This window comes from Anolis carolinensis, chromosome 1, assembly GCF_035594765.1.
Source record: "Anolis carolinensis isolate JA03-04 chromosome 1, rAnoCar3.1.pri, whole genome shotgun sequence".
Taxonomy (NCBI): domain Eukaryota; kingdom Metazoa; phylum Chordata; class Lepidosauria; order Squamata; family Dactyloidae; genus Anolis; species Anolis carolinensis.
This window is the reverse complement of record NC_085841.1, coordinates 158,285,673-158,298,154: the sequence shown is the minus strand read 5'-3', so window position 1 is coordinate 158,298,154 and position 12,482 is coordinate 158,285,673. Positions and strand designations below refer to the sequence as shown.

Genomic DNA, 12,482 nt, shown 5'->3' with positions numbered 1-12,482 from the left:
ATGAATTATGCCTACAGCTAGATTCTTGAGAAAAAAGGAGAAAGGCTGCTGGAGCTTCTATAAATGTTTGGACTGGCTGACTAGCCAGAAAGCCAAGCTGCTAAAGCCAAGTACACTTCTTTAACCAGCTCCTTTCGTCCATCGATCCTCTGAGACCACCTTGCCTTCCACCTCAATTTGCTGGAATACTATTGACAGAGCTGCTCCAGCTGCAGTGACAAGCTACAGGAAGCACAGAGAAGGAAGCAAGGGAGATACCCCCCAGCTGTGTACACAAGGAAGGAGAGGGAAAGGGGAAGAGGCACTCCTTCCTAACTTTGGCTTCCCATCGGCCACAGGGTCTCAGCCCAGAAACTGGAGAAAATCAAAGCAAATTCTTCTACATCTTGGATTAAAATCTGAACTGCAGATAATTTGGGGATTATAAAGCTAACATATTACCTCATTTATTTCACAGACCACTTTGAAAACAATTTTTCGTTGGACCATATGCAACCATGTCTATATTTATCTGACCTTGATTAAATTTTGAGAATGTAACCTAGGATCAGATACAATTATGGCATAGATCATGTCTATGGGCAATTATTTGGCCACCCCTGTCTTAAATGATCTACTTTTCAACTACATTATTTACTTGATTGTGAAAGGGAGTCAGTGTCCTGGCCTAAACAAGAAATTTCCAGTAAAGACACTCTGATCATTCTAAAAGAAAACCTATGTCAAAAGATCATTTATACATATTGTAAGTTAAGTTGTGGTGGTGAAGGGTTCTTGAAATCAATGGCTTCTATGTTTTGATAATAAATATTTTGAAGATTGAAAAAGGAAAATAGCAAAGGAATACAGAAAATAAGAAGGCATAACCTGGTACATCTAATATATCTCAATGAAAAGAGATATGTAAAATTATATCATTTTTTCATAAAGGCACAGCCAATTTTATTTTAAACATCTGTGTTTGCTGAGACAACATAAAGTATAAACATGCTTATTACTAGATTAATTTTGGTACAATTGTTAAAACTTCAAACCTACCATGAGATCATTTATTTATACTCTTTGGGGCATCTCTTTCGATATACAGGAAATACAAATGTAAGCCAGGATGGACGTCTGGTCCAGCGTACCATACCTCTGATCCACCCATTCCTGTAGTCCTTCAAAGTTCCTGAATGGCAACCTTCCACAGGAAATTTTCAGACTGCAGGGAGTTGCTTAGGCAAGTCTACATGTTCTGAAGCAGAACAACTATGCAAATACCAGCACAGCTAGTTGAGATGACATTTATGACACAGGCAGGAGAAGTGAATTTTGAAAGCCACTGTAACAACAAACGGTTTTTGTGCAACAAATATCTGTACAACTGAGTGACTAAAGAGTTGAAGTGATTCTTCAGCCACCTTTTTGCTACAGAGAGTAGCTTCAAATGGAAGTGAAAAAAAAATACTAAGTGTAACTTATTGTCCTCTAGATGTTGATGGGTTGCAACTTCCCTCACTATTGTCAATGCTGGCAGTGAAATCAAGGATGACATTTTTTTTCAGCTTCATTCTGGTAAAACTTTTAATGCAGGTATTTATTTTGAATTTAAATTGATAATTTAACAGCGATATCACAGCTCATTCTACTTTCCAATGTAAAAGCTTATTAAAATTAACTAAATACACCAACTTTTTCTACTAGCTTTCTTATCTCTGTGAAGTTGAAGGATGGAGTGGATCTTCTGAGGGGAAGATCCACTTCTGTCTTTTTCAAGAATCCCATGATCCATCAACTTGAGCCCGATAAAGACAATTTCTGGCCCAGGACTTTGTTTTGAGCACAAGAACTGGGTGGAGTTCATACACAAATCTATTTCTGATTACTCCAAGGCTTCTTAGCATTCAGCAGTATAAATTTGGGTGGAGCTTCAATTTTTTTTGGTGGCTCCTGCTTTTTTTGGCAGTCAGATATTCTTACTGGCATACTACCAACCACCCAGAAGTCTCCCAGTAGATCTAGACCTACCATTTGCCCAATCCTGATCAAGTGAATCAGTGCAGAGCCTGAACCAGGCATGTCCAATCCACAACAATATTTTTTAAGGATGGGATGTGAGAAGTAAGCAAACATACCACACAGCACAATAACACATCCTTGTGTGTGCCTAGTTCTTGGGGTCGCATTCCACACAAAGTAAAAATCCTCAGAACTTTTAATTTGATTTATTCAGAAAACTGTTATGCACAAGTTTTGTACAAAAGAGACATCATAAACTCCAGCAACTCTTTATTTGGAGAGAGCGTTGTGTTCAAAACTATAACAACTGAAGTCAAGTAGAGTCATCAACAGTGCTGCCGTCTGCGCTAAGAATGTTCTAGTGGCTATTTTCTGGCATTCCCCCCAACATAAAACTATCACAAACACAGGGTTACAACAAACAAAGTTTCCAGGAAAAATGACGCTTCCTTTTTAGAGGGAACAAATAACTTAAATATCACTGCCTCAATTCTGGCAGAGTAACAAATGCATCCATCCATCCTGTTGATGGAGCAGAAGCTTTGGATTTTTTCTTAAGATTCTTCCCTCTCTCCTTTGCCCTAGACTTTCAGATTACTGCCAAGTCACTTAATTCTCTCTTCTTACTACAACAGGGTGATAAATTGCAGCCCTACATATACTGTCAGACTGTACTGCCCTCATCATATGGGGAGTTGGTTATACTATGTTAAGACTATTGGAAGCCAAAATCCAGCAACATTTGGTAGGGCTCCTAGTAGACCACCCCAGCATTAAAGCATTGCAAAAACACAGCATTTCAATCTGGCTCTCAGTAGATTGATAAATGGATGGAATTTTGTTTTTCTTTTTTAAAAAAGCTTTCAACAAAAGGTTTATTTCATAGCTTTTCACAATTTTTCTAACCTCTGAAAATTTATTCCTTCCCACCCCTGACTACATAGCTTCCTGCTTCAAATATTTTACGCAAACATAGAAGTAAAATATTATCTAAATTCACATTAAATAATAATATTTGTATTTCTTCTCCACCTCTCCATGAGACAAGTAATCTCTCCTAGATAAGGAAATAAATGCCAAAGTTGGGTCTCCCTGCATTCTAACAATATCTTATATTCTAAGACAACTGTACTACATTGTCCTCATGAAGATGTTAAATAACCCTTGAGGCCACAGTGGCCACAATACAGATCAGATATCTGATAGAAATTCTGCAGAGATGCTCAGAGTTTGGGAGGTAGGCGCAAAACCACCACAGTGCTTTGCCTGCTGGTGGTTCTGTAGTTGATGATTCATAAATATTTAATTTGCAATACCATAATAGTAAAAAATTCTCTTTGCCTATCTTCAGAGGACAACACCATGGCTAGTGATAGAGAGTTTCTGAAAGGATTAGGAGAGTTTTTCCTGTGGCACAAATAATAGTGTCTCAAATTCAGACTAAAACTCAGAATAAAATGAGTCCAGATAATCAAGGCCTTTCAGAAGGATTTGCTATTGAGCAGTCACCACCCATTCTAGCATCTGGGTCAGAAAAGCAATAGGCACAATGGTAAAAATATCCAGATTCTCAGGCTACCACCACTACAAAAAACTTCTGTCATCTCTCCTGCAAGCACTCTATTCTTTACTACAGGTTCAAATGAGAATGGCTATGGCAATGATATTTTCTATTAGAAAAAATGTAAGCAGTAATAAAATGCTATAGGGGATCCACCTTGGACCCGGTATTAGGAAAATCTGTAACCATTCAGAAACTGACCACTGCATAGATGTAGTGTAGAAATGAAGAAAACTCGCTAGCTTCATTGCAGGCATTCAACACAGATAATTTTATTCTAGAGAAGATGATTTGTCAGCCTCTGAGCAGGAATGTTGTAATTACTAAGAATCAGCATGGGTCTTTTCATAGTTACAAGATCAGTAGACAAGGGGAGTGCTGTAAATATAGTATATTTTAATTTCAGTACAGCTTTGAAAAGATCCTCCACGACAGTCTTGCAGACAAATAAATAAATATGGGATAGGCAGTGCTACTGCTAGCTGGATTTGTGACTGATTAACTTACTGATGTAAAGGAGTGCTTATTGAGGAGGAGTGACTGGGCCCAATATTTTTCAACTACTTTAGAAATTAGTGGATGAAGGAATATTAAATTAAGAGGGATAGCTAATATCCCATAGGAAACTATCCGAGTTCAAAGTGAATATAACAAATTGGAAAGCTAGGTCAGAACTATGAAAATAAAACTGAACAGGGATAAATATAGTTATTACATTTAAAATACTCTGAATGATACAGTGATTTGAGTGCTGAACTAGGACTCAGGGAGACAAGAGATTTAAAGCTACTGGGTGACCTTGGGCAAGTTATACCTTTTCAATACGTGTAGGGAAATAACAACCTCCTCTGAATAAATCTTAACACAAGAGGGTTGCCATAAGTCAGAATTGATATGAAGGTACATAACAATGTACAGTATTGCTTTTCAGCAGGAAAAAATGAAATACATAAATACCACCTGGCTTGGCCAAAGTACATGTGAAAAGCATCTTGAGTCTCAGAGGACCACATGCTAACTATATGTCAATGTGGCAGCCAAAAAAGCTAATGCTGTGCTAAGCTGCATCAAAAGTACAGCATCCAGATCATGGGAAGTAACAGTACTACTCTATTCTGTTTTGGTCAACACCTCACCTGGAATACTGTGTCCAAAGTATTGGCATCACAGTTCAAGAAGAATATTGACAAGTTGAAAGTTGTTCAGGGGAGAATAAAGATGATAAATGGTCTAGAAACCAATCCCTTTGAAAAATAATTTAAGGATCTGGGCATGTTTAGCCTGGAGAAGAAAGGACAGAGGTGATTTAACAGTCTGAGGTGATGCCATGTAAAAGATAGTGCAAGCCTATTATCGGCTGCTCTGGAGATTAGGATATGATCCAAATGGATTTGATGTTGGAATAGACTTGGAGTGTGGAAAACTTTCCTTTTCTGAAGGTATTTAAACAGAAGCTGAATAGCTGACTTTCTGGAGTACTTTAGTAGTATATTCTTGCATGGCAAGAGGCTGGGCTAGATGACCATGGTAGTCCCTTCTAGTTCTTTGACTCTCCACCTGTATCTTAGTTGTCATCCAAGACATAGACATATCTTCCCTCCCTCAATCAGTCTTTAGCCCTTTTTCAGGGAAGCCTGTATGTTGCGAAATTATGATTCCAATGTCTATAAAATGAACAGTGGAGCTAGAATACAGGTTCAAAGCTCCACCAAGCTTCTCTCTTCCTGCAGCATGGATCCTCTTTAATCTGCATGATTTTTCCAGGGTTTCTTACTCAAGCCAAGCAAAAAAAGGAGGGAATCAGACATTCTGCACTTTTCAACATCACCATAGTGCAATAATTATGCATCCAAGTCATAAATCTTTATATTATTTTTATATGGAATTTGTCCCAAACTGTTTGCAAATCAAAGAATACTTATATGGATACCAACTCAACAAGGTATGTGGAATCCCACTAAGTCTCTACAACAACATGATTACCTAATACAGCATAGGAAGACAGGAACCTCTCTCTGCTAAAGTTAGCAGCTAGCAGTCACTTATAATGAGAAGGGGATGGGGAAGAAAACTGATCTTGCAAACTCCGGGCCTTTCCATACAGCCATATAACCCAAAATATCAAGGCAGAATAACCCACAATATCTGCTTTGAACTGAGTTATCCAAGTCCACACTGCCATATATCTCAGTTCAAAGCAGATAACACGGGGTTTTATTCAGCTGTGTGGAAGGGGCCTCAGTGTCTCCTCTTCCATTGCTTAGGATAAAGCCCAGCAATAAGCTGGAATCAATTGCTCTGATACAAAAGAGTGGAAAGGGCACACAGAGATGTCTTATTCTTTACATTAATGGAAGCAGATAACAGAGAACTTACCAGCAAATGGTTTTTTATTACAAAGGTACATGATATAAATATATCATGGATTTTCATTACCCTGATATTTAGTGCAATGCTAAATTAGATTGAAGGGCCTATGGATTAGGCTGGTACTGCTGTCATCCATGAGGTCTGTATTTTCCTCCCTGCTCTGCTCTGGCAACATTTTGAAGGTTTGTATCTTTTTTCAGTCCAAGGAAATAGAACAGGCTCTGTGTCTTTGATCTGACCACCCAGCCTCTTGCCTCTCTGCCTGATCTGGCCACAGGGCTCTAAGAGGAAGTGATGGAGACTTCCAGAACTGTCAGAGAACCCATTCTAAACCTAATGGCTACTATGACAAAGCATGGGGCTGTCTCAGTACATTGGACATACCCTGGGCCTGTTTCTGGCTCATGGGCAGAAGACACAGAGTGATCTGGTGGATGTATCATCAACAGTCCCACTCTATTGATCAAATAATTCCTCATGGCACTAGCAGATCTCCTTGCTGTGTTACAGGACTAATTAAGATTATTGTTACCTAAAATTAATGGAATCTGATTGATCTGATTTTGGCAAAGCTGGCAATTCAGTCGAGACCCTGGTGGAGTGGTGAGCTAGAAAAATCCATCAATGCTGTCACTCCAGTCCCGTGGAAGCCATAGTTCCATTGGGTTTACAGAAGATCCACAGGCAATGAAACAGGCTGAAGGACAGCTTGAGAGTGAATTGATCACAAAGCAAGAATGACTAAAGACTAATAAAATTCTTAATTTTGCCCAGTTTGAGGCAGTGAGGTTGTCAAAAAAGTTTGAATTTGCCTTCAATATCTGTTTATTATATGGCATCAAATGAAGATAAATGCTAAGGTATCATGTCATTCAACAATGTTTGGAGGAAGAAGGTTTCTTTGTCACTTTTGTACATGGTATTCATATGATGAAAAAAGGGCCCTTCCACACAGCTGAATAAAATCCCACATTATCTGCTTTGAACTGGATTATATGACAGTGTGGACTCAGATAACCCAGTTCAAAGCAGATATTGTGGATATTCTGGGTTATATAGCTGTGTGGAAGGGCCCATGGTTACACCTAATCCTATTTGAGGTTGTATGTGATTATGGTTATAGAGAGAGGTATTAATTCGAGCCCTCTGAAGTGTACTTGGCTGAAACCAAGGGTGACAGTGATCATGGCCAATGCGCTGTTTTATATCCTGTAGTCTGGGTTCCTGTGGGAGAAAAGCAACAGATGTCTGGCCTCAACTTCCTCTTCTTCAGATACTTGACCATGACTCTCCTCTAACAAATTATCAATCATACTTTACATCTGATTTACCAATTAACATATTTTTCTGATTACAGGAAAAGAGAGCTAGCATGGTGTCAGGGTCTGAGTGTTGGCTTATAATCCTGCAGATATATGTTCAAATCCCTGCTTGGCCATGGGATGGATCTGGGAAAGTGACATTCTCTCAGGCCCCTTCTACACTGCCATAAAAATCCAGATTATCTTCTTTGAACTGGATTATATAGCAGTGTAGACTCATATAAACCAATTCACAGCAGTTACAGATAATGTGGATTATCTGCATTGATAATCTGGATTATATGGCAGTGTAGAAGAGGCCTTAATCTCAGAGGAAGGCAAAGACAAACTCCCCTCTGAACTAATCTTACTACAGTACAAAACCATCATAATAGATTAGCCTTACAATAATCATAAATCAAAAGTCACTTGAAAGCACACAGTTGGTGAAAGAGATAGCAGCAGTTCCCAAATATGTTTTAAGCATTTAATATATTTATATGTTGGCATTCAATAAAAATAATAATTTTAAAATAGTTCTGAGCATGGTTCATACAATTAACATAAAATTATACATAAAATATAATAGAAAGTAAATGCAGGGATGAACCTCATCAGGGCCACTATAACAACAGTATGGTTTAATAATATGTGGAGCAAATGTGTTAAGCTTAGAAAAGTGTCTACTGTGGAACAATAACATCTGGCATCCTGGGGTGGGCACATTAATGTGCAGGACATCCCAACAAATAAACCACCTGGCTTTGTCCCCACCCATTGAACTTTAAATGGGAAGGGAGACTCAAAAGACTCAGGAAAAGCAGTGTAAGATTTAGGCAGTTCTTGGGTCCCAAACTATTCAGGGCCTTGAAGCAATATATTGAGTTATATCAATTCCCCTAGCACAATGGTTCTTAACCTGTGGGTCCCCAGGTGTTTTGGCCTTCAACTCCCAGAAATCCTAACAGCTGGTAAGCTGCCTGGGATTTCTGGGAGTTGTCAGCCAAAACACCTGGGGACCCACAGGTTGAGAACTACTGCTCTAACTCATGCACAAATCAGAATGCACCAGGGGCCAACTGGATGAGGGGAAATAAAAATAATGTATTTATTCAAATCTAACACTCACCTTTTTGGGCAAAATCACCTTGCCAAATTCAGGGTGTGCGTTAGATTTGTGTAATACAGTAATCTTAGTGCTAAGCCAAAGCAACAGGGGAAGCTGCTTCAGGAGATCCTATTTGAGGGACCTCATCTGTAAAGGGCTTAATGCTATGCAATCCTGAGATTTTTAGTTTGGTGAAATATCAGCATTCTTTGGCAGAGAGGGTTCAAGGCCTTGTAAAACTACAGCCCCCATGATTCCATAGCATTAAACCAAGGCAGTTAAAGTGGATTCATTCTACAGGATAGATGCAACTCAATGTTTCTTTTCAATTGCTGAAAGCTTTGGCATTCTAACACTTTTGTTCTTAAAGAAGAAATTCTAATCATTAAGCAACTCTAATGGCTATATACAAAGAGTAAACCTTTCACTGCTGCGCATTACATTCGCCAGCAATTTTTTTTGGTTCCGGGGTTTTTAAAATTGAGGTGTGCATTAGACTCAAGTAAATATGATAAATCAGAGCTTTCCAGCCATTTCATTTTGGCAACATACCTTTTTAGATATGAATCTTTTTGTGACACAGTAATTCGGTTTTACCAGACATCAAACCAAACCAAACTCTTAGAATACATATGGGCACATACATAAAGTGAAAGGTATGGGGACACAACAAGGGTTTGGTTTGACTTATAGAAAACTTTCATTTCAATTTTTAAAAATATATGCTTGATTGCTTATTTTACATACATTCTGCGGTTTTGCCTTCCATTCGTGTGACATGATATGGCAGCGTAGAAATTAATCATGTGAAGACGTACAGAAACCATGAAACACTAAGGCCCCTTCCACACAGCTGTATAAAATCGACATTGAACTGGATCATATGACAGTGTGGACTCAGATAAACCAGTTCAATGCAGATATTTTGAATTATCTGCCCTGGCATTCTTGGTTATATGGCTGTGTGGAAGGGCCCTAAATTTTTTTGATTAACCAAAGGGGTCTTGTGTGGGGTCATGATCTGTAAATGGGAAGGGCATCTCAGCGCCCCTCCACACAGTCATATTACCCAGAATATCAAGGCAGAAAATCCTGCAATATCTGCTTTGAACAGAGGCCCCTTCCACACAGCTGAATAAAATCCCATAGTGTTAAAATCCCAGGAGCCGCAGTGGCACAATAGGTTAAACCCTTGTGCCGGCTGGAATGATGACCTTAAGGTTGGATTGCTGACCTGAAGGTTGCCAGTTCAAATCCGTGAGATGGGGTGAGCTTCTGTTTGTCAGCTCTAGCTGACATGAGGGAAGGACATGAGAAAAGCCTCCCAGCTTTTAGCTGACATGAGAGAACCCTCCCAGCAGGATGGTAACACATCTGGCCGTCCCCTGGGCAACGTCTCTGTAGACAGCCAATTCTCTCACACCAGAAGCGACTTACAGTATGTTCTCAAGTCGCCTGCTAACACAATAAAAAAACCCCACATTTTTTGCTTTGAACAGGAATATATGGCAGTGTGAACTCAGATATCCCTGTTCAAAGCAGAAAATGTGGGATTTTTTTTGTGGGATTTTCTGCCTTGATATTTTGGTTACATGGCTGTGTGGAAGGGCCCAGGGTTATCTGAGTCCGCACTGTCACATATTCCAGTTCAAAACAGATAATGTGGGATTTTATTCAGCTGTGTGAAAGGGACCTCAATACGCTTTAATAGTAGGGCCAGCAAAGCGTGGGACCTTCCTTTCGGAGGTTTGTTCCAAGGGACGTCCCCAGGAGCAGCCCGAAGGGACTGGCGCGAGGGGCTTCGGCGTCTGGAGGGGGGGGGGAGTTCCCTGAGCGCGAGAGCGAGGCAAAGAGGCCAAGCGCGAGCCCTCCAAGGGCTGAGAGATTCCTTTACTCACCGCCGCCGCCTCGCCCACCGAGCACCTCTCCAGGAGGAGCGCCAGCCCTGCCAGGAGGAGCGCGACCCCCGCCCTGCGCCCGCCGTCCATCCTCGCCGCTCCTCGTCCCTGCTTCGGGCGCTTCTGAAGCCGGCGAGGCCCCGGCGCGGCCAAGCCCGCGGGTGGGCGGCGGCGGCGGCCCCTCCCCTTTCTCCGCCCCCCCAATGGAGCCGAGGAGGGATGCGCAGCCCGCAGCCCTCTTCGAAGACCTGAGCGGGAGCCCTGCCGGCAGGAGAAGGCGGGAAAGAAGAGGCTGGCGTGAAGGTGAGAGAGAGAGAAAGGCGCGCTCGCCAACTTTGCGCCTCAGCCCCTGGGCGCACCTGAGGGAGCTGCGCGCGTGCCCTCCCTCCCTCTTGCCTAGTTTTTCTCGCGCGCCCTCCCTCCCTCTCCGTAGAGAAAAGGCGGCCGCCCCCGCCCTTTCCCTCACCTGTGTGTTGCCCTCCCTGCCCGTCTTATAGGCGGCGCGCGCCCTCCAGCCTTTCGCCCTCGGGGAAAGGGGTCAAGCAAGCGGCGCCTGCGCTCCTCTGAGGGTCCGCTTTGATCTCACTGTGCGTCCCTCCTCCTCCTCCTCACAGGTTTCCTGGGCCGCCCGCAGAGCAAAGAAGCAAGCCAGAAGTCGGTGGCTACTATGAGGCGCGCCTCCCTCCCTCTCTTCCCCGCAGGACGGTAAGCAGTGCACTCGCAGGCCTCGCCCTCCCGCTTTCGAAGCGCCCGCTTGAGCTCTTCTTCCCCCCTCCTCTTACTCGGTATCTCCTGAGCCTCGACGTAGGGGCAGGGCTGCTCTGGTGCTGCACGTTGAAGGGATGCAAACCTTGTCTTTTCTCCGCAGGACAAGACCCATTGCGGCCCTCCTCGGACTGGCTGTCCTTCTAAGTAGCAAAGCGGACGCTGTAAGTAAACCATCTTGTTCTCGAGGAGAAGGGGCCGTTTTATCCGCAAGAGCAACTTCTTCGGGATCCTTTCGCATCTAAGGATGCTGGATCTATCGCCCCTTCCACACAGCTGTATAAAATCCACATTGAACCAGATTAACTGGCACTGTGGACTCAGATAACTCAGTTCAAAGCAGATATTGTGGATATTTTTTAATGGTGTCAGAAGAGAACATACTGCAAATTGCTTCTTGTGTGAGAGAATCGGCCGTCTGCAAGGACGTTGCCCAGGTGATGCCTGGATGTGTTACCATCCTGCTGGAAGGCTTCTCTCATTGTGGATTATCTGCCTTGATGTTCTGGGTTATATGGCTATGTAGAAAAGCTCCGTGTTTCCAAATCACGGGGTTTCAGGCCACTTACTACAATGCAGCCTGAGCCCTGCCACAAGCTCAATGGAGAACCTTCTCACAGCGACACCAGAGGCACTCCAAGTGGCCAACTTGTGGTTAAATAAAATATAGTATAATGTCAATTTTTAGCTTTGTTTGTGTTTTTTAAAATACATTATAACTTTACACTCAGTTTGCTTCTGACACCATAAATAAAATAAATGGGGTTTTGGGAATTAAGTTTAACTACCTTGAACTGGAATGTGTGGGTCTAGGTTGCCATATAATCTAGTCCAAAACAGCTGAACTTAATTCTGAAACTGCATGGTTTGCCAGAGTAAACACAGGTTGGATCTGCACTGCTCTATATCCCAGGATCTGATCTCAGATCGTCTTCTTATCCCAGATTATCTGGCGGCAGAGATTCATAGACCCCTTCCACATAGTTGTATAAAATCCACATTAAACTGGATTATATGGCAGTGTTGACACAGGGCCCTTTCCACACAGCTGTGTAAAATCCCACATGTTCTGCTTTAAACTGGATTATATGGTAGTGTGGATAGCCTAGTTTAAAGCAGATATTGTGGATTATCTACCTTGATATTCTGGGAAATGTGGCTGAATGCAAGGGCCCATAGAATCCTGTTCAAAGCAAATAATCTGGTATCAGATCCTGGGATGTTGAGCAGTGTAGATCCAGCTCCAATCTTAGGGCCCTTCCACACAGCCACATAACCCAGAATATCAAGGCAGAATAACTCATAATATCTGCCTTGAACTGGATTATCTGAGTCCACACAACCATATATCCCAGTTCAAAGTAGATAATGTGTGGAAGGGGCCTTAGATGTGAAATAACCATAAAGAAGTTGCTCCTGAAGATAAAATTATGTAGATGTTGGAGGTTTGAATGATATTTTTGTTTTGTTCTGTGCTG

At 41.9% G+C, this 12,482-nt stretch overlaps 2 protein-coding genes across 2 annotated transcripts in view; one reads left to right on the top strand and one right to left on the bottom strand.

Moving 5' to 3' along the window:
- col4a1 (collagen type IV alpha 1 chain) overlaps positions 1-10,370 on the bottom strand; it is a 133,188-nt gene extending 122,818 nt beyond the window's left edge. Inside the window, exon 1 of the mRNA XM_062957341.1 lies at positions 10,240-10,370. Within this exon, the coding sequence (XP_062813411.1) occupies positions 10,240-10,329 (90 nt within the window). The 5' untranslated portion in view covers positions 10,330-10,370. The remainder of the gene's footprint in view (positions 1-10,239) is intronic.
- col4a2 (collagen type IV alpha 2 chain) overlaps positions 10,358-12,482 on the top strand; it is a 142,850-nt gene continuing 140,725 nt past the window's right edge. The window contains exons 1-3 of the mRNA XM_062957331.1: positions 10,358-10,542; positions 10,854-10,944; positions 11,108-11,168. Of these exons, the coding sequence (XP_062813401.1) occupies positions 10,443-10,542; positions 10,854-10,944; positions 11,108-11,168 (252 nt within the window). The 5' untranslated portion in view covers positions 10,358-10,442. The remainder of the gene's footprint in view (positions 10,543-10,853; positions 10,945-11,107; positions 11,169-12,482) is intronic.